Raw genomic sequence first — 21,518 nt, 5'->3', positions numbered from 1 at the left:
CAGGTTGGTAAATGGGAGTTGTCAATCAGGAAATCAAGGTCACATGATCTTCCGGTCAAGATGGCGCCAGTGAAAAACAATTCCTCGGGCGACATCTTCCAGATAGGTCCTAAATCTTCTCTCCAAGTTTGAAGGCCAGCAACATGAATGTGGTCAGTTGTCCTGTTCGCAGAACAGTGAGGACGAGGTCTTGTAGCCTTGCCCTCAGGTCAGCAAGCATTGGCGTGTTCTGGGATTGGCATGTTCCAGGAGGTCATGGCAGATCGGAGACTCGAGGGTTAATATGTGAGTTAGCAAGGTCAGAGTTCAAAGCCTAGTGATCAACGAGTCCAGAGTTCGAGATCTGGATCTCGGGTCCACATTCATCATCATTGGCAAGTCCTGAGCAGGTCATGAAAATCGAAGCCCAAAGGTCATACAGATGTCCAGTTCGAAGCTATGGCCAGAGTCTCTGAGTCCGTGAATCTGTCAGCCGGGGAAGTCACAGGCCCTAATGAATCTCTGTGAGTACACTAGAGAAGTTGAAGGCACAATGCCTGTGAATCCACGAGTCCACTGAAGGCTGAAAGCCAAAAACAGTCAGTTGTAAGGTTAGAGGACTATGGCGGGTGGGAGAGAAGAGCGGGTCTTGTTTCACTGTTGTTGCTTTGTCGTTTAGAACGTTCTGTTCTGTGTATTCTGTGTTACCATAGCATTATATTTATGGAAGGAAAATCATGCTTCACCAATTTGATAATTTTTTGAGATAATAACTTACAGAGAAGTAAAAGTGAACCAGTTCGTGTTGTGTATTTAGACTTTTTGAAGGCCTCAGCTAAGTTGCCATACAAGAGATTATTAAACAAAATCAGGGCACATTATATTAGGTGCAATAAACTGACATGGATTGAGGACTGACTTAATAGGCAGAAAATAAATAGCCTTAATAAACGTGTCATTTTCATGTTGGGAAGTGTAATTAGTGGGGTATCTCTGGAATTGGTATTGGGCCCAGAAGTACACAATCCATAGCTGTAGTTTGGATTAACAAACCTAATGTGATATATGCTCATTTTCTGATTATGTAAAGTTAAGTGACAGTGCATTCAGTAGGTAGAGTGTAGAGTGGCTTCAGGGGGATATACTTTGGAGATGACATTCTGGAAAATCTGATGTCATCCACTTTGGTCAAAGTAGAAAATTTTTTAAATGACAAAAGATTGAACAGCATTGGTAAACACGAGAGATCCTGCAGATGCTGGAAACCCAGAGCAATACACACAAAATGCTGGAGGAACTCAGCAAGTCGGGCAGCATCTATGGAGTGGAATCAACAGTTGATGTTTTGGGCTGAGACTTTTCATGAAAGGTGTTGACCCAAAAAGTTGACATTTTATTCCCCTCCATAGATGCTGCCTGACCTGCCGAGCACATCCAACATTCTGTGTGTTGCTCTGAGGGGACTGGGTATCATTGCCATAAATCACTGGAAGATGATGTGCAGGTTGTAGAAGCAATTAGGAAAGCTTTTTATTATAATAAAGCCTTAGCATTATCAAGGATCACTCCCATCTGTGTTGGCGCGTGGCCAAGTGGTTAAGGCGTTCGTCTAGTGATCTGAAGGTCGCTAGTTCGAGCGTTGGCTGAGGCTGCGTGTGTGTCCTTGAGCAAGACACTTAACCACACATTGCTCTGCGACGACACCGGTGCCAAGCTGTATGGGTTCTAATGCCCTTCCCTTGGACAACATCGGTGGCGTGGAGAGAGGGGAGACTTGCAGCTTGGGCAACTGCCGGTCTTCCATAAAAAAAACCTTGCCCAGGCTTGCACCCTGGAAACTTTCCAAGGCACAAATCCATGGTCTTTCGAGACTAACGGAGGCCTACTACTACTCCCATCTCTCCCACAATCTCTTTGACCTTCCCTACCACCAGGCACGAAGTACTGTAGCATGACAAAGACTGTCAGAATGGGAAACAGCTTTTCCCCCCAGGCGTTCAGACTATTCAGACTACTGTTCTCCATGCCATCACCCAGACCTCATCAATTATGAAGCACCAGTAGTGTTATACTGCTTTCTTCTCAACTTATGTCCTAAGTAAATCTTGTGCTAAATGTCAATCTTCTGGAATATACTTTATCTCCAGGAAGACCTTCTTCATTGTTGCTGCTGCTGTGAGGTCTGGGTCTCTGCTGGGAAGAACAGGCCCCCAGTCCTCGGGGTCGTGTTGCCAATGGCCATTGGCGGGGCTGTCTTAATACGTTCGGCAGAGGATGGTGCTCGGAGAAGCTGTGCCGGAGGAGATGGTCAGAGGCTCGGAGGTTCGACGGACTCGGAGTCCGATGCGGTCAGGTCGCTTTCACTGTGTGCTGCGTCTGCGAGGCTGAGTCCGGCGGCGCCGTGGAAGTCCATAGCGGGGGTATTCCCTTCTGCCACCAGCGTGGGATGACAAGTCAATCGGGACCCTGAGGACTTGTGGAAACTGTGTGGTGGTTTCTTTGGAACTTACAGTCTTTTAACATCTTTGGACTATTTTTACTGTGCCCATGGTCTGCTTTTTTTAAATCAATTATGCTATTGTTTACATTATTGTAACTATATGTTGTAACTATGTGGTTTTGTGCAGGTCTTGTAGCTTTAGTTTTTGGTCTTGTTTTGACTGGTGGACTTGGAGCTCCTTTCCAGGGAATGCACTAAGATGGTAGCGCAATATTAATACGCAGCAGCCTCTCTGGACTCTGGATTGGGGATTGCCAAACGTTATGTGGATTTTCTGGTGTAGTCTGTTTTGTCATGTGTTTTTGTGATGTCATTCTGGAGGAATGTCATCTCATTTTTTAACTGCATTGCATTTGTGGTTTCTAAATGACAATAAACTGAATCTGAATTATTTGTTAATTTATCTGTGGTAATATTACTTGATGTATTATGTGAGTTATATGTGTTGTGTTGTACACCTTGGTCCGGAGAAATGTTGTTTTGTTTTGTGATTATATGTGTATACAGTTGAATGACAATCAACTTGAACTTGAAGAGTACTTTTACATAAATGAAGAGACATATCATTGTAATTATAAAAGGCCTGGTGAGATCTCACAAAAAATACTGTGCAGAGCTTTGTTCTCCCTACATAAAGAAAACTACACTTGCAAAAGAGGGAAAAGGCACTGAAGCATTCGGGCTCTCAGAACCAGACTATGTAAGTTTCTTCCCCCAAGCTATCAGATTTCTCAATACCCAGAGCCTGGTCTGACACCTTGCCCTATTGTCCTGTTTATTACTTATTGTCATGCCTGCACTGTTTTGTGGACTTTATGCAGTTCTGGGTAGGTCTGTAGTCTAGTGTAGTTGTTGTGTGTTTTTTTTTCTGTGTTGTTTTTTACATAGTTCAGTCTAGTTTTTGTACTGTGTCATGTAACACCATGGTCCTGAAAAACATTGTCTCATTTTTACTACGTACTGTACCAGCAGTTATGGTCGAAATGACAATAAAAGTGACTTGACTTGACATCAAAAGTTCAAAAGATTGATCATTGGATTTGGGGATTGTCATCTGAGGAAAAATCACTTAGATTAAGCCAATGTTGTGGAATCTAGATGAATGAAAGGAAAATCATTGAGGTATACAGAATTCTTTCAGGGAGCAGATTCAGAGATGATTGTTGAGGTCCAGGCTCATCTCATTTCTGATTGTCAAGAGGTTGGCCACTCAGAACTGAGAGACAAATCTTACTGAACCAAAGGGATCTGTCAACTGAAGAAGGTTGTGGAGGCTCAGTCACTAATGGAGATCCATAGATGTTCAGATAATAAGATAATGAACAGATAAAAGTACTGGGAATGAACGTAGAGCTGAGGTAAAGATCAGGTGTAATCTTATCCAAAGTTGGAGAAAGCATCGGAGTGGTTAGCTGATTCCTGCTTCTATTTCCTATGTTCTTATGTTGCAAAGGGGGAAAAAAGCGAGATCCAAATAGATATAGAAACATATAGATATTCCTATTAATACGTTTAGATCCTTATGTTAGGAAGTGATGATGGTGGCTGGTTCTTTGCTTGCGAAGATCAGGAGGGAAAACTCCATCACCGTAGGACTGTTCTTCCTGCCTGTGCTATGTAGGTTTATAGTGAGGATCGGTGTGTGCGACTGATTTCACTCTTTAGGCTGGGGGACGTTCCACAATGGTGCAGTGATCTGTGACTGCGTGGCTGTAGTTTGAGGATCGGAGTTTTCCTTTTCCAAGTCAGACTGCCTGGCAAGGCTAATGAGTCCCATTTACCCAGGTTTGGAATCAGAGTTGTCCTTCTCCTAGGCTGGTTACCAACCAAGGCTGATGAGCCCAGCCTGCCTGCCCAGTTATACCGCTAGACACCCGGTCGCACCATGACATAGCAAACTCAGTAAGGACAGGGATGCCACGTGAAGGTGTTGCTCTGGGCACAGTAGTGTAGGAGAGGCCATATGCGAGTGACTTCCTGCACGGCAAGCCAACCAGTGGTCCTATTGAGATCATTATGCCTGAAAAGGAGAGGCTATAGAGATGCTTTACCTTCCTTAGTTGAGCAGGACATCCAGCCAAGGACTCACCCATTCCCAATTATGTAGTATCAACCTAATTGCATCATTTGTAGTAAGTTTAGCCAGCCCTATTGGCTCATTAAATCAATTTTGTATATCACTGCATCAATTCAAGCTCCAATAAGCATAAAAGTTGAAAATTGAAAGAAAGCTATTCACGCCCAAAATTTCTGAGCCAGAACTGTTTACTCTTGTAAAAAACATGCTGGGGTAAGGGTGTATTTTTAGAATCTAGGCAATTATACCTGCATGGATGGTAACATCCTAAGCGTGCATCATGATTTTGAAGTTAATTTAGTTTTTAAAAAATGCCACAGCTTGTCATAAAACCACTCACTTGAAAAAAACGATGCAATAAAAAACAACTTTCAATACTCAAAGGTTAAATAGAATAGACCAACCAAACCAAACTCCAACAGCCAAGATCTTCAAAATGACCGAGGGGGGCAACTCAAAACTCAACAGTCCTAGATAAGTTGTAAATATGACTTAAGAGTTCTGTCTCCATGAAGACTCTCTCTATGAGCAATAAGTGCTTTATTATAAACGTAACAAATAAAAAAATCTTCAAGTCCCTTAAATCCTTTGTATTGAAGGTCTGCCATTTTGAAGCAACACACAAAACGCTAGAGGAACTCAGCAAGCCAGGCAGCACCTACAGAGGGAAATGGACTACTGAAGTTTCTGATTAAGACACTATCTGAAACGCTGATTGTGCAGTCCCCTCCATAGCTGCTGCCTGACCTGCTGAGCTCCTCCAGTGTTTTTTGTGTTGCTCCAGATTTCAGCATCTGCAGTCTCTTGTGCTTCTATTATTTTGTACGCCCCTTTCACATATATTTGCTTAAGAGCCGTGGACACCACTGGCAAGACCACCAATCATTGTCCATCCCTATTAAGAGCTAGTGGTGGACCATCATGAGCTAGCAACTAGCAGTCCTTATGTGAATAAGAATCAGATTTATAATCACATGTTGTGAAATTTGTTGTTTGGTGCCAGCAGTACAGTGCAAGACATTAAAAAAGTACAATGTTGCAAAGGAAATCATACAAGTAAATAGTGCAAAAGAACAGTGAGGTAGTGTTCATGAGTTCAAGGACCACTCAACATCTGATGGCAGAAGGGAAGAAGCTGTTCCTAAAATTGAGTGTAAGTCTTCAGGCTCCTGATGGTAGCAATGAGAAGAGGGCATGTCCTAGATGGTGAGGGTCCTTAATGATGGATGCTGCCTTCTTGATGCACTGCCCTTTGAATATGTCCTAAATGGGGGGGGGGGGGTGGTCTTTGTGGCCATGATGGCGCTGGCTGAGTCTACAGCCCTCTGCAGTCTTTTGATCCTGTGCAGGTTTTAGACCTAGAATTGACAAAGTAACATGTCAGGATGTTCTGTGTGCTGAGGGGGATATTCCAAGTTGCTTGCTGCTCTTGTTCATGGGTCTGAGATGCTTCCAACAATCTCTTTCTCACCTTAAGCAAAGCCGAAGCCATGTTGAGCGCGTCAACGTATTCTAAAGCTAGATCTGCCGTTTGTAGCTTCTGACCACAGAGTCACCCATCAAAAGCCTGGTTGCAAAGTTATCTGTTCTCATTCCTTCAGACCTGAAACACGCCTCCAGGATACAACAGCCAGCGGAGACAGCTTGTTGTTGAAGTGGCCCTTGCAGTCTGTAACCATTCATTAAGATGAATAGGTCAGAGAAGCTCCAAGTTTAAAGTTCAAAGTAAAGCACGGATCTGTGATGCATTTTAATTATCTATCATTTGTAGGGCATACTTTTGAAGTGATTGGAGGAAAGCATGAGGGGTCGTCAGAGGTGGGCATATGGAATACACTGCTTGGGGTGGTGATAGAGGCAGATACAATAGGGACATTTAAGAGGCTCTTAGATACAAATATGCATGTAAAAAAAATGGATGGTTATGTGGGAGGGAAAGATTGGATTGATCTTGGAATAGGTTAAGAAATTGGCAGAAGATTGTGGGACAAAAGGCCTGTACTGTGCCATATTGTTCTAAGTTCCTAGATCTTCATTGCACATTGAAACCATAGTGCACTGATAGGGTATGGAGTGAATGCTCAGTACAGCGGTTGGAAAGCCAATCAAATTTTGTACTGGTAGGTGTTACCGTAGTTGTACTCATCTGGGCACGAGGAAAGTATGCTTTTGAACTGTGCCTTGCAAATGGTGGAATGACTTTGAGATGAAGGTCAGGAAGTGAACCAACACCACATAAACTCGATCTCTGACTTGCTCTGCAACCACAGTATTTATGTGGGGGACCATGTTGATTATTTTGGACAGTGGGGATCCCAGGATATTGATAGGGGGTGACTTGGTGAAGTAATTCCATGGAAGTTAAGGTCAATATTGTTGATGATTATTTCATGACACTTAGGTGATACCAACCATCTGTTTATAGTGGCCATTCCTATATATACTGATTTAGGAAACCCTGCTGGATGTACTCAACAAATTCTGCCCCGTCGCAGTCTCTTCCAGTAAGGAGATCCAAGTCTATATTCGTGAAGTTGAAGTCACCCACTACAACAACCCTGTGGTTTTTATGCCTTTCCTTAATCTCCCTGCCTATTTGTTCTTCAATCCCCTGATAGTTACTGAGGGGGGGGGGGGGGAGGTCTGTAGTATAATCCCACCAGATGCACCATTCTTATTTTTCAGTTCTTTCTATATTCAGTACGCTCAGTGGATGAGCCCCTTGCTATGTTCCTGAGTGCAGCTGTGATATTGTCCCTGATTAATAGCACAAAACACCCTCCCACGCACTTTTACCTCTTTACCTTTTTCTAAAACATCAAAACCCATATTATCCTTTATACATCCACATGTGTGACACTGCCATTTCAGCAAGATCAATACAGAATCATGGAGGATGAAGAATCCACTAAAGAATAAAAGTTGCTTGCATGTGTCAGGCAATTTCTAATGAACCTAGTGGTCCACTATGAGCAGAGACTGGGGTTATGTGACCACGTTTTCATACAGCTTGCCCAGAAGTACTGTAATAGAGTTAAAATGCACAGAAATAGATCCTTCAGCCCTTCACATCAATGCTAACCTTTTTGTTCATTACACCGATCCCATTTGACCACATTAGGTCCATATCCTTCTATGTCTTGCCTATTCAATACCTGTCTAAATGTCTCTTAGACATAGTAATGGCATCCAATTCCCACCATCACCTCTGATGGTGCATTCTAGTCGTCAACTGCTCTCTGAATAAAAATCTTATTTATTGATACAGCACGGAGTGTGCCCTTAGAGTCATAGAAAAATACAGCACAGAAACAGGCCCTTTGGCCTTTTGAGCTATGCCTTCCCAGCAACCCCCAACCTTGGCTGAACCCTGACTTAATCACAGGACAACTTACAATGACCAATTAACCTATTGGTACATTTTTGGACTGTAGGAGGAGGAAAATGCAGTACCTGGGGAAAACCCATACATTCCACAAGGGGTGCAGGTACATACAGAGACTCCTTATAGAGGATTCCAAAATTGAACTCCCAGCTCTGACATCTTGAGCTATAATACGGAATAGCTTGCATTGCCTCTTAATTTAATCCCCTACAATGGGAAAAATACTGACTATCTCTACCTCTCATAATCTCATCAGGTCACCCTGCAGTCTCTTTCACTCCAGAGGGGGAAGAAACCTAACCTGCCCAATCTCTCCCTATATTTGAAGTCCTCCAATACAAGAAATATCTCAGTGAATCTCCTTTGCCATTTGCCATTTTGGCACAAAATAGTGCCGAACAGCACAGTATACATGCACAGAAAAATTTGCAGACAACTGACAATGTAGATATGGTCCATAAACACTTCCCAGCTTGTGCCCTGTGCTGGAAACATACTTCCACTGAATGAAAATGTGGAATAGGTCACATTCTGTGATTGGACAACATCCAGAGCTACGCCAATAGTGGCTACAGGAGATTCCGCAGGCGCTGGAAAACTTGAACAGCACGCACTAAACACCGGAAGAAGTCAGCAAGTCAGGCAGCATCTGTGGAGGAGAGTAAACAATTGACAGTTTGTGCTGGGGTCTCGGCTTGAAGCTTATTCCTCTCCAACGATGCTGCCTGTCTTGATAACTTCCTCCAGTGTTCTGGGCATGTTGCTCCATGCTGATAGTTCTCATTTGCACATCACATCATCAATCTGGGCACAGTTGAATTGCAGATGGGGCTTGAAGGCAATGATTCATCTATGCAAATACAAAGCCTGTGTACTCACCAACATGGGAAAGTAGCAGAGTAGTCAGACTGATGGAGCAATGGAAAACTAGCAGGCAGCATAGACACAGATACAGAAATAACTCTGGCAAGAAGGCTGTCATAAATGGTTGAAGGCTATTCTATTCAGACAGGACAGCAGTTAACATAACACTACTAATGCAGCAGCAACCCAGGTTCAGTTCCTGCTCCCAACTGTAAGGAGTCTGTATGTTCTCCCTGTGGCCATGAGGGTTTCCTCAGGATGTTCCAGTTTCCTCCCACATTCCAGAGACGTACGGGTTAGTGAATCCGATGGGTGGTGCAGGCTTATTGGGTGGGATGGTCCTATTGCCGTGCTGAATCTCTAAATAAATAAACAACAGCAATGACGGCAACAATAGCAGAGTCAGGGCTTGGTGAAGGAACAGGTCACAAAGAGGGGTTAGGTTCTCCGAAGTAACAGGAGCTACTCTTACAGTCCTGAAGTGCCTGGCTGGTCAGAAGCAAGGTGCCACTTGGAGCAGTGTGGTTTAACCCTTAGACTTCCTTTCAGGTCCATAAAGCTCTCCAAATACCTGCAAGAGGCATTACAGGAGCTAGCCTGTTCACAACTTAGGCAGCAAGCATTTTCTTTTCTGAGTTACATAAAGAATAGTAAGTTGCCAACTATGGTACAGTAGATGATATGGAACTGGGCAGGAGGGCAGGCAGTGATGTTATCTAGTTAATATGGTTATCTCTTCCATGTGGACTATTTTATTATTTTTATTTAGAAATGCAGAGGGGAATGGGACCCTCTAGCCCTTCGAGCCAAGCTCCAGCAACCTCCTACAAACCCAATTAACTCTAACCTAATCACAGGACAATTTACAATACCCAATTAACATACCTTTGGACTGTGGGAGGAAACTGGAGCAGCCGGGGAAAACCCACGCATTCCATGGAAAGGACGTATAGATTTCCTTACAGAGCAGCACCAGAATTAAACACTGAACTCCGGAATGCCCCAATAGTGTCGCACTAACTGCTGCACTACTGTGGCGCCCATCTTATCTAACAATTCTGCATTACAAACCATTCATTCCCCTTGCCACAGGAACAGCTTGCAGCCTTGACCTTATTTAGTGGTGCAAGAGGTTGTTCAACCCATCTGGCCTATGCCAGCCCCCTGCAAAGTAATCCCATCAATCTCTCTCCTTCTCTTCCTTTCTCGCCACATACCCACACTTGGGCAACGTGGACGCGCAGGTCTGATGAGAACATGATTCGCTGAAGTCCTTTTCCTTTTACAACTCCTGCAGATGATTTAGAACATAGAACAGTACAGCACAGGAACAGGCCCTTCAGCCCAAAATGGTTTGCCAAACCAAATAAATTAAAAATTAAATGGCCAACTAAATTAATCCCTTCTGCCTACACCATGTTCATATCCCTCCATTTATGTGCCTATCCAAATGCATGGAAATAACAAGCAGGATAGACAAAGGAGAATTGGTGGATGTTGTGCACTTGGATTTTCAGAAGGCCTTTGACAAGTTGCCACCCACGAGGCTACTTAACAAGCTACGAACCCATAGTATTACAGGAAAGAGTCCAGCATGGATAAAGCATTGGCTGATTGGCAGGAGGCAAGGAGTGGGATTAAAAGGAGCCTTTCCTGGTTGGCTGCCAGTGACTAGTGGCGTTCCACAGGGGTTGGTATTGGGACCGCTTCTTTTTACATTATATGTCAATGATTTGAATGATGAACTTGATCATTGTGGCCAAGTTTGCGGATGATATGAAGATAGGCGGAGGGGCAGATAGTACTGAGGAAAAATAGAGGTTGCCGTGGACTTAGATTAGGGGGACTGGGCAAAGAAGCGGCAGTGTCGGGAAGTGTATGATCATTCACTTTGTTGGAAGGAATAAAAAGCATAGACTATTTTCTAAATGGGGAAAAAAAATTCAAAAATCTGAGCTGCAAAGGTATTTGAAAGTCCTCGTGCAGGATTCCTTAAAGGTTACTTTGCATGTTGAATTGGTGGTGAGGAAGGCAAATGCAATGTTATCATTCATTTCAAGAGGACTGGAAGATAAAAGCAAGGATGGAATGTGAGGCTAAATAAGGTGTGGCTTCACTTGCATTACTGTGAGAAGTTTTGAGCCCCTTATTTAAGAAAGAATGTGCTGACATTGGAGAGGGTTCAGAGGAGGCTCATGAGAATAGTTCTGGGAGTGTAAGGATTAACATTTGAGCAACGATTGAAGGCTCTGGGCCTGTATTCGCTGGAATTTTGATGAATGGGGGGGGGGGGGCGGAGGAAACTCATTGAAAACTATCGAAAGTCGAAAGGCCGTGATAGAGTGGAAGTAGGGAGGATGTTTCCTTTGGTGGTGGAGTCCAGGACCAGAGGGCTCAGCTTCAAAACAGTGGGACATTTAGTTAAAACAGGGATGAGGAGGAATTTCTTTAGCCAGAGGGTGGTGAATCTGCGGAATTTGTTGCCATAGGTGGCTGTGGAGGCCAGCTCATTGGGTGACTTCAAGGGGATGTTGATAGGTTCTTGATTAGTCAGGGTGTGAAAGGTTATGGGGAGAAGGCAGGAGAATGGAGTGGAGAGAGAGATGGATCAGTCATGATGAAATGGAGGACCAGACTTGACGGGCATTTGAACTCAGTGCCTCAACTAATAAAAGCAAGCATGCCATATTCCTTCTTAAACATCTATCATCCACTTTCAGGGATGGCCTCAATCTGCTCCTATGCCTTACGTTTAAATGTCCCTCATGTATGTTCCTCTACCACCACCTCGGCACCCACTACACTTCGTGTAAAAAAAACATCTCCTTTAAAATTACTGCCTCTCACCCATGCCCTCTGGTATTAGACATTTCAAACCTGGAAACAGATAACGTCTGTCCACTCTGTCTATGCCTCTCAGAATCTTATAAACCTCTATCAGATCTCCCCTCAGCCTCTGTCACTCCAGGGAAAAGCAGCTCGTGTTTGTACAACCTCTTGTTCTAGCACATGCTCTCTAACACAGGTAACATCCTCTTCTGCACCCTCTCCAAAGACTCAAATTCCTTCCTATAACGGAGCGACCACAACTGTATGCAATACTCCGGAAGTGGCCCAACTAGAGTTTCACAAAGTTACAACATAACTTCCTGACATTTGAACCCAGTGCCTTGACTAATAAAAATGAGCATTCCATATGCATTCTTAACCATCCATCATCCTGTGTAGCCACGTTCAGGGAGCCATGCAACTGAACTCCAAAATCCCTCTGTTAAGAGTTTTGCTCTGAAAAGCAAACTGACTCATTCCATTTGACCTACGAAGGTGCAACACTTCGCATTTGGCCGGGTTAAACTCCATCTGCCAGTTTTCTACCCACTCATGATCTCTATCCCACTGCATTCTTTGCCAGTCATCTACACTATCCCCAACACCACCAATCTTCATTTCACCTGCAAACTCCTGACCAACGGAGGGCCTCAACAACAAATTTCAGATTTTTATTTGCCAGCATTTCATGCCTGATTTATGCTCAAACTTTCAAGCTGATTCCTTTCATTCTCCCTCTTCCTTTCCCTCTCCCTCATCACTTCCTTTCTCCTCATTCTTTCCTCCTCACTTCACCTCTCTTCCTACTCCCCTATGGTTATTTTCATTGCCATCTCTAATTACTGCCCCCCAATTTCTCGTTACCCTTAATCACCTTCATTGTCACTGATCTCCCCTCCCTTTCTCTGCCCAACTTCCCATGTCAGTCCACGGCCTCCTCTACTGCCACACTCAGGTTGGAGGAACATCGCCTTATATTTCGACTGGGTAGCCTCCAACCTGATGGCATGAACATCAAATCCCGAACTTGTGGTAATTGCAGCCCCCACCCTCCTCTCTTTCCCCACTCCCATTTGCCTCTCTCAACTGCTCTTCTAACTTGCCCATCACCTCCCTCTGGTGCTCCTCACAAGATCACAAGACAAAGGAGCAGAAGTAGGCCATCCGGCCCATCGAGTCTGCTCCGCCACTCCACCATGAGCTAAACTATTGTCTCGTCTAGTTCCAATTTCTGGCTTTTTTCCCATATCCCTTGACACCCTGACTAATTAGATACCTGTCAATCTCCTCCTTAAAAACTCTCAATGATTGGGCCTCCACAGCTGTATGTGGCAACGAATTCCATAAATCCACGACCCTCTGGCTAAAAAAAATTCTCCTCATCTCTGTTTTAAATGGGTACCCTCTAATTCTAAGACTGTGACCTCTTGTCCTGGACTCACCCACCAAGGGAAACAGCCTTTCCACATCTACTCTGTCCAACCCTTTCAACATTCGAAAGGGTTTCCTCCACTTTCCCTTTCTTCCATGGTCTTCTGTCGTCTCCTTTCAGCCTCCCCCTCCTCCAGCCCTCTACCTCTTTCACCAATCAACTTCCCAGCTCTTTACTTCACCCCTCCCCCTCCCAGTCTCACCTATCACCTGCCACCTTGTACAATTCCTCCCCTCCCCACACCTTCATGTTCCGATGCCTTTCCAGTCCTGAGGAAGGGTCTTAGCCTTAAACATCAACTGTTTATTCCCCATCCATAGATGCTGCCTGACTTGCTGAGCTTCTCCAGTACATTGTGTGTGTCTGTGTTGCTTTGGATTTCCAGCACCTGCAGTATCTCTTGTGTCCTGTTTCTCCCTTTTTCTCAGCATCCAGTCCACACATTGCCCCTTCCTTTCCCTAACCCTTTTCCCATCCATACCTGGTGAATTCCTGATGAAGGGTCTCGGCCCGAAACGTTGGCTACTCTTTTCTCACGGATGCTGGCTGGCCTGCTGAGTTCTTCCAGCGTTGTGTACGTATTATTTGATCCACAGCATCTGCAGTTATATTTTTGTGTCCTTTTTCCATCCATCTCCCTCCAAATTTCCCTCTCTCCTCTCTTTCCACTCTGCCTCCTACTTTCTTTCCTTCCTCTCTGTCCTTCCCTCTAACACCACTCACCTCTTCCACCCCAGTCTTCTCCCCTACCATACTACCCCCTCCCCATCATACTTCTCTCCCTCCTTCCCCTACAGTACCCCACACCCTTACCCTCCCACTACCCACCACACTCCTCCCCCACCTCACCACCGCCCCACTCCCATCCCTCCCTCCATCCCCCACCTCACCACTACTCCACTCCCCCTACCACACACCCACGCCACTTTGCCGGCCACACTTGCCCTCTCTCCCGCCTTCCCCTCCCCTTCCCTATGCCCCTCCTCCTGCTCCTCCTATTCCCGGATCCACAGCGCTGCACCCCCAGCCGGATCAGCTCCTGGTCAAGCGCAAACCTCCATCACATGACACCCAATCATGGCTTTATTTCCGCGTTCACTCAGCCTGCCATTCTGAACCTTTCTCCTAGATTCTCCCCTCTCCGTTTTTGTTTGCCTCCGCTGTCGGAGGAGTTGGGATCTCTCACCGACACCCCTCCCCCCGCCTCTCTCTGCCTGCCTTACGGGAAGAACCAGCAGCTCAAACGCGCCTGCTCCTGAAGTGGGGAGTTTATCAGAAATATCATGCTCACCCGGGTGAAATCTGCGGTAGCCAATTTGATGGGAGGCATTATGTCTGGAAACTCCAGTGCTGAACATACCAATGGGACTGAGTTGCCGATGAAATTCCCATATAGCAGGCCAGAATTCCTCGGACTGTCTCAGGATGAGATCGAGTGCTCTGCGGATCACATCGCCAGACCAATCCTCACAGTGAAAGAAAACCAAACGCTGCCTTGGGTTACCGGCTATGCAGAGTAAGTATGCCAGCTGGTAACTCCTTTCTAATACCCAACATGTTAATATTCTTTAATCCTGCTCAGGGCTTTGCACCAAACCATCTGGTTTAAAAATATGCATAATTTTCTGCAGGAAAGATGTGCTGTATTGCCAGTCATGATCCATTAAAATAGTGGGATTTGATGCGAATTATTTCACTAAGCCGAGCACTTGATATAACCGGAACGCACTTGATTATTATGGCAACATTCATTGCGGAGATTAACTGCATATTTTTTTAAAAAACTACTTGTTCCATTTATTTAAAGATAAGATGGAAGTAATTAATGGATGCAATTCTATTGTCCTGGTGCAGGTGCCACATATAGTCGGAATTGGGAGGCACGGGTCGAACAGAATGCTTGTTTATGTTTGTAATGTCGGTGCATTTTTAAAGGTGCAGTGGGATTGAGGGTGAAATATTGCAAGCTGTAACGACGTTGGTGTGAAATCGCCCTTTAGTCACGTAAGACAGTGAGATAGGTTTGGAAAACTGCAATTGAAGACGTGCATAAAGGTGACGTGTGGTAAATGGAAACAGCTTTAACTCATCCTGGTTGACTGTAATTAAAGGTCGTGTGCCTGGTGCGGGGATCGGCGGCTGTGCTGCAACCCTGCCCCTTTAAGGCGCCGTTCAGGTGCGCGCAGCATCGGCTTTGATACTGTACGTCCACGCCCCCTTGCTCAGCCGGTGCGTAACAGGAATGGCTGCTGTCTGTTCATTACCACGTGTAGCGTGATGAAGGGAAAAGCTTTCATCAACTGCATCATTTACAGCCGCCCACCCTCCTCAACATGGGGGTTGAATTTATGCTGACTATCTGGTGCAGTGCAGTGGGACAAATGTACATCACTGTACTCTTTGCAAACAAGTCTCGCGTCTTTATTGACGTTTAAGGTATTTATTTAGACAATAACGTAGACGTTATTGTTCAGCCCATTGAGTCTGCTCTGCCATTGAAATCATGGCTGATTTTCAAAAACCATTTTCCTGCCTTCTCATAACACTTAACCCCTGTACTTATCAAGAGCCTATAATTTTGGCCTTAATGTGCCTAATGTCTTGGCCTCTGTGGCAAGGGTTTCTACAGATTCACTGCCCTGTGGCTGAAGAAATTCCTCCTCATTTGTTTTACAAATGTTTTCCCTTTGTTCACAAGGCTCTTGTAGTCCTTGTAATTTAATTGTCCACCTGCACTGCACTTTCCCTATAACACATTAATCTGCATATTATTTCTCTGACATCATCATCATCATTATGTGTCTTGTCGTATGATGCGGGCATTCGTGGTCTCAGTGTATAGGAAATCGTATATCTGGATGGTACATGAAAGCTGTTCACTGTATTTTGAAATGTGTGACTGCAGTAAACTTATCCAGAAAATCAGGTTACCTGGTCTGGTGGGGTTGAATTATGAAGATCAAAGTAAATGTATTATCAAAGTGCAAATATGCCATCACATACTACCCTGAGATTCATTTTCTTGTGGGCATTCACAGTAGAACAAATACAATAGGATCAATAAAAAACCACACACAAAGACTGGCAAACAGCCAGTGTGCAAAAAAGGGCAAACTGTATAAATACAAAAAAAACCAAATAATATTGAGAGCTTGAGTTGCAGAGTCCTTGGAAGCGTTGTGGTATCAGTCTGAGAGTTGTGAGTGAAGTTGGTTCAGGAGAAGGGTAATAACTGTCCCTGAGCCTGGTGGTGTGGGACCTCAGTGGCATTAGCAGCAGCAAAAAGAGCACAAACTGGATGGTGGATGTGGTAACTTCTACTTTATAAAAGGGCCACTCGACAATTTTATGGCCAAAAGATCATCTTTATCCGGGATGGCAAATGATATTTACAATACAGAGGCTTCCAGGGACCTCGTGTGGCATGAGTGGGGAACTATATACAATGCATACTGGAAGTAAAAACCCCGCCAACCCCGGATCCCGCCTCTTGCTACCAACAGCTTCACGATTAGTATTAACTCACTTTTAATAATACTCATGTCACAACACTTCTCCCCCTTTAAAATCCAACATTCCCCAAATATAGAAGAACTGGGAAATAAAAATAATGTCCATTAGCAACAGGTTACCAATACAAAACGCCTTAAAAAAAAACACGTAGCAAATTCAACATTTAATCTAACAACAAAAGAAACTATCCAATCAAAGATTCAGTCTGTCAGGAGGTTTGCACGTGTGCTCCGATCTACGCACTACCCCCGGTGACCCGGTGTTGGAGACACGAGGGGTCTGTGTGTCTGCATGAGAATGTCCATCCTCTTCGGGGGACTCTGCCCCCTCTGCCAGTGTCTCTCCCTCTAGCAAAGTCACTGGTGGACATGCTTCCCCAGTAGTCTGTCTCACCATTGGAAACTCCATGGAACTGTCTACCTCTGAGCCGGAATCATGACGCAGGAACTGATGTCTGAGGAAAACACGCCCATCAGTCAGCTTAACAACATAGGAGACTGGACCTCTCTGCTCAAGAATAACACCAGGTAGTCATTGCTGATTGTTTCTCACATAGACATTGTCATCCGGTTCTAACTGTCTCTCTCGCGCATGTTGATCATGTCCCTCCTTCTGCTTTTCCTGCTTTCTCTCCACTTTTGCCTTCATGTCCAGGCACATCAGGTCCAATCTTGACTTGGGCCTACGTCCCATCAGCATCTCTGCTGGAGTGCGTGCAGTTGTAGTCTGTGGCGTGAGGAGGTATTTAAACAGGAAACGTGAAAGCCGGGTACTAAGAGAGTCCCCTGTCATCTGCTTCAGGCCTTCCTTCACTGTCTGAACAGCCCGCTCAGCTAAACTATTTGAGGCTGGGTGGAAAGGGGCCGTCCGAATGTGACGAATGCCATTCTGCTGCATGAACTCACCGAACAGCTCACTGGTGAACGTCAGGCCATTATCAGTGACCAGAGTGTCAGGCAACCCGTGGACTGCAAACACTTGCCTGAGTTTGTCTATGGTTGAGGGGGCTGTGATGTTGCTCTTGATGTGAGTTCCTATCCATTTGGAGTGCGCATCTACCATTACAGGGTAGCAAACAGGTCATCCACCTGTGGCAATGGGTACTCAACCAGCTTAGAGACCCAATTCACTGTAAGCTTGTAGTCCCCACATATCCTCACCGTTTTATCTGCTTTCAAAACTGGAACAATGGGAGCCGCCCACCTTGAAAACTGAACGGGCTCAGTGATGCCCAGCCCCGTAAAGGTTCCAGCTCCTCCTCGACTTTGCCTTTCATGACAAAGGGCACTGACCTAGGCTTAAAAAAACATGGTGTGGCCTCAGGGTCGACATAGAGTTTCACGGTCACGCCCTTCAGTGTGCACAGCTTGTCCCTAAAAACATCACTATACCGCTGCAGAATGTCCTCCATCGTGCGTGCATACTTAATTTCATGCCAGTTGAACCGGATTTTGCAAAGCCAATCGCGGCCCAAAAGACTGGGCCACTGCCCTTAGCTATCACCAGCCTGGCTTCAGCCTTCTGGCCCCTGGCCGAAATATCTACATATAACACCCCTAAATGAGGTGTGGGCTGCTCTGTATAGGTCCTGAGTTGGAGCTTAGATGATCTGATGGGAGGCAGGTTGGATCCCCATGTTCTCCTGTAGGTCTCTTCACTAATGACCGATGCAGTAGCCCCTGAATCAATCTCGAACTTAATGTCCTTTCCCCGACAGTAACTGTGGCATAGTATGGTTCAGGTGGTCCCTCATCCGTTTCCACCCCAAACATGTTGTAGGCACACGCTGACTCCTCGTGTGCTTCTTCTAGGTGGTGTGTGGCTGCCTGGGTCTGTTGAGCTTTCCCCTGCCCAGGCTTAACCTTACCCTTTATGCTCCTGCATTTTTAGCTAAATGTCCCTTTTTGCTATAAGCATGATGGACAGTGTATTTGAATTTGCAAACATTTGCATAGTACGTCCCTGCACACAGAAAACATTCCACCGGCTTTGCCTGTTTACCAGTCCCCTTCCTGACTTGGTGCACTGCCGCCGACTGTGACCCCCTATGTCCTTCCTGGATATCCTTAGCATTATCAGCAGCCATCTCCATGACTTGGCAATCTCTAGGGCTTTCTTGAAAGTCAACGGAGGATTTTCCCCCAAAAAGTGACGTTGTGTGGCGTCATTATTAATGCCGCACACTAATCTATCACTGAGCATGTCATCCGAAATGGCTCCAAAATCGCAATGCTCTGACAGCTGCAGAAGCTCGGCCACAAAATCGCCCACAGACTGACCTGGCTTCCTGAAACTGTTGGACTATCACTGAAGGCTCGTGGTGGTTCCTCACGAGCTTGACCAGTTCGTCATCTGGAATTTTTCCCGGTTTCTGCAGGGTAGCTAAGTTCCGTATCAACTTTGTAAGACTTTGCCCCCCACACACTCAGAAGAAGAGAGCGCTTCTTAGCCTCCTCAGTAATTCCATTAGCACAGAAAAAGTGTCCCAACCTTTCCTCGTACTCCAGCCTGTCCTCGGTTCCCTCCACAAATTCACTGATAGTCCCGAATGTAGCCATCCGAATGCGAGGCTCCTCGTCTGCTCACAGTTCCCGTTCGAAACGGGCCGACCTGTCCTCAAAACCAGTTCACCTTGTCGCCAAAAATATGTAGTAACTTCTACTTTACAAAAGGACCAGTCGACAAGTTCATGGCAAAAGAACATCTTTATCTGGGACGGCAAATGATATTTACAATACAGAGGCTTCCAGGTACCTCGTGCAGCATGGGTGGAGGAACTATATACAGCGAATACCGGGAGTAAAAACCCCGCCAACCCCAGAACCAGCCTCTCATTACCAACAGCTTCCTGATTAGTATTAACTCACTTTTAATAATACTCACATTACAACAGCGGGGTTCTTGATAATTGATGCTACTTTTGGCTGGCAGTAGCATCATCATCATTATGTGCTGTGTCATGTGTCATCATCATTATGTGCTTTGTCATATGATGTGGGTGATCATGGTCTCCATGCCCGTGATTGTTCTTGGAAAATTTTTCTACAGAAGTGGTTTGCCATTGCATTCTGGACAGTGTCTTTACGAGATGGATGGCCCCTGCCATTCTCAATACTCCTCAGAGATTGTCTGCCTGGTGGTAGTGGTCACGTAACCCGGAAATGGTATGTACCAGCTGCTCGTACGACCATCCGCCACCTTCTCTCATGGCTTCACGAAACCCTGATTGGGGACTAAGCAGGTGCTACACCTTGCCCAAGGGTGACCTGCAGGCTAGCAGAGGGACTGAGTTCTTGCATCTCCTTTAGTAGGGACATATCTCCACCCCGAATCCTTCCCGTGTCAGCACTTCTTGTGAACATGCTCAATTTTGGGTAGGGATTTCCTGTGATGAACTGGGCTATATCCATTTCTTTTTGTGAGCTTTTCCATTCCTGGGCATTGGTGTTCCCATACCAAACTGTGATGCAACCAGTCAGGATACTCTGCACTGTGCATCTACAGAGTTTTGTTTAAGTTTTAGATGTCATGCTGGGTCAGCGTAAAACCCTGAATAAAGGAGCTACCATGCCTTCTTTGTAATGGTGCTTGTATGCTGATCCCAGGACAGATCCTTTGAAATGGTAACATCAAGGAATTTAAAGCTATTGACCCTCTCCATCTCCAATCCCTTGATGAGGACTGGCTCATGGATCGCCGGTTTCCTCCTCCTCCTGTAGTTAATAATAAGCTGCTTGGTCTTGCTGGTCTTGAGTAGGAGGTTGCTTTCGTGGCACCATTGAACCTGATTTCCAATTTGCCTCCCAGATGTCACCTATTTTCCTTGTAGAGTAGAAGGCTGAGGGATGATCTCATACAGGTTTATAAAATCGTGAGGGTGTTAATAAGGGGAATGGACTCTGGGAGAGAGGAGTCCAAAACTTTGAAGACATAGATTTAAGGTGGGGGGCGGGGGGAGAAAGACTTGCAAAGAACATAAGGTGATTTTTTTTTCACATAGTGACTGGTGAGTATATGGAACAAACTGCTAGATAATGTGGCCGAGGTGGGAATAATAATAATGTTTAAAATGCATTTAAATGTTTAGAAGGAAATGGGCCAAGTGCAGGCAAAAGGAGCTAGATTGGACAGAGAACTTTGGAATGGATGTCTGGGCCAAAGGGTCTGTTTCTGTACTGTGTAACTCTTTAATTATGTTTCCAAATTAAGTAATTGCTTTCTCAGTACAATGCTGTTCTTTGAATTTAGCTAGACAGCTTTCATCCGATTGAAAGGCCTAGATAGAGTGGAATTGGAGAGATTGTTTCCAATAGTGGAGGAGTCAAGGACCAGAGAGACAGTCTCAGAATACAAGAATGTTCCTTTAGAACAGATGAGGAATTTAAAGCAGAGGTTGATAAGAGAGCTTCACCAGGTTGATTCCAGAGATGAGGGGGTTAGACTATGAGGGGAGATGGAGTTGCCTGGGACTGTACTCGCTGGAATTCAGAAGAATGAGAGATCTTACAGAAACATGTAAAATTATGAAAGGGATAGATAAGGTAGAGGCAGGAAAGTTGTTTCCACTGGTAGGTGAGACTAGAACTAGGGGACCTTGCCTCAAGATTCAGGAGAGTAGATTTAGGACAGGGATGAGGAGGAACTGCTTTTCTCAGAGTAGTGAATCTGTGGAATTCTCTGCTCAATGAAGCAGTGGAGGCTACTTCAGTAGATATATTTAAGACAAAGTTTGATAAATTTTTTCATGGTAGGGGAGTTGAGGGTTAAGGGGAAAAGGCAGATAGGTGGAGATGAGTCCATGGTCAGATCAGCCAAGATCTTATTGAATGGAGGAGCAAGCTTGATGGGCCAGGTGGAGCAGATCTCCTGCTCCTGTTTCTTATGTAACTTATGGATAAAACTGCAGGGGTTCCTTGTCCTTCCACACTTCTCAATCTCC

At 45.1% G+C, this 21,518-nt stretch overlaps 1 protein-coding gene and 1 long non-coding RNA gene across 2 annotated transcripts in view; one reads left to right on the top strand and one right to left on the bottom strand.

Annotated features, from left to right (window-relative positions):
• Positions 1 to 13,802, bottom strand: part of LOC140734579 (uncharacterized) — a 44,660-nt gene extending 30,858 nt beyond the window's left edge. The window contains exon 1 of the long non-coding RNA XR_012100565.1: positions 13,548 to 13,802. This is a non-coding gene — a long non-coding RNA (uncharacterized lncRNA). The remainder of the gene's footprint in view (positions 1 to 13,547) is intronic.
• A 264-nt stretch (positions 13,803 to 14,066) lies between these two features.
• The window catches only part of ppm1h (protein phosphatase, Mg2+/Mn2+ dependent, 1H), a 213,854-nt gene continuing 206,402 nt past the window's right edge, over positions 14,067 to 21,518 (top strand). Inside the window, exon 1 of the mRNA XM_073058736.1 lies at positions 14,067 to 14,582. Within this exon, the coding sequence (XP_072914837.1) occupies positions 14,350 to 14,582 (233 nt within the window). The 5' untranslated portion in view covers positions 14,067 to 14,349. The remainder of the gene's footprint in view (positions 14,583 to 21,518) is intronic.

Source organism: Hemitrygon akajei, chromosome 10, assembly GCF_048418815.1.
Source record: "Hemitrygon akajei chromosome 10, sHemAka1.3, whole genome shotgun sequence".
In the NCBI taxonomy this organism is placed as follows: domain Eukaryota; kingdom Metazoa; phylum Chordata; class Chondrichthyes; order Myliobatiformes; family Dasyatidae; genus Hemitrygon; species Hemitrygon akajei.
This window is presented reverse-complemented; position numbering and strand designations above follow the sequence as displayed.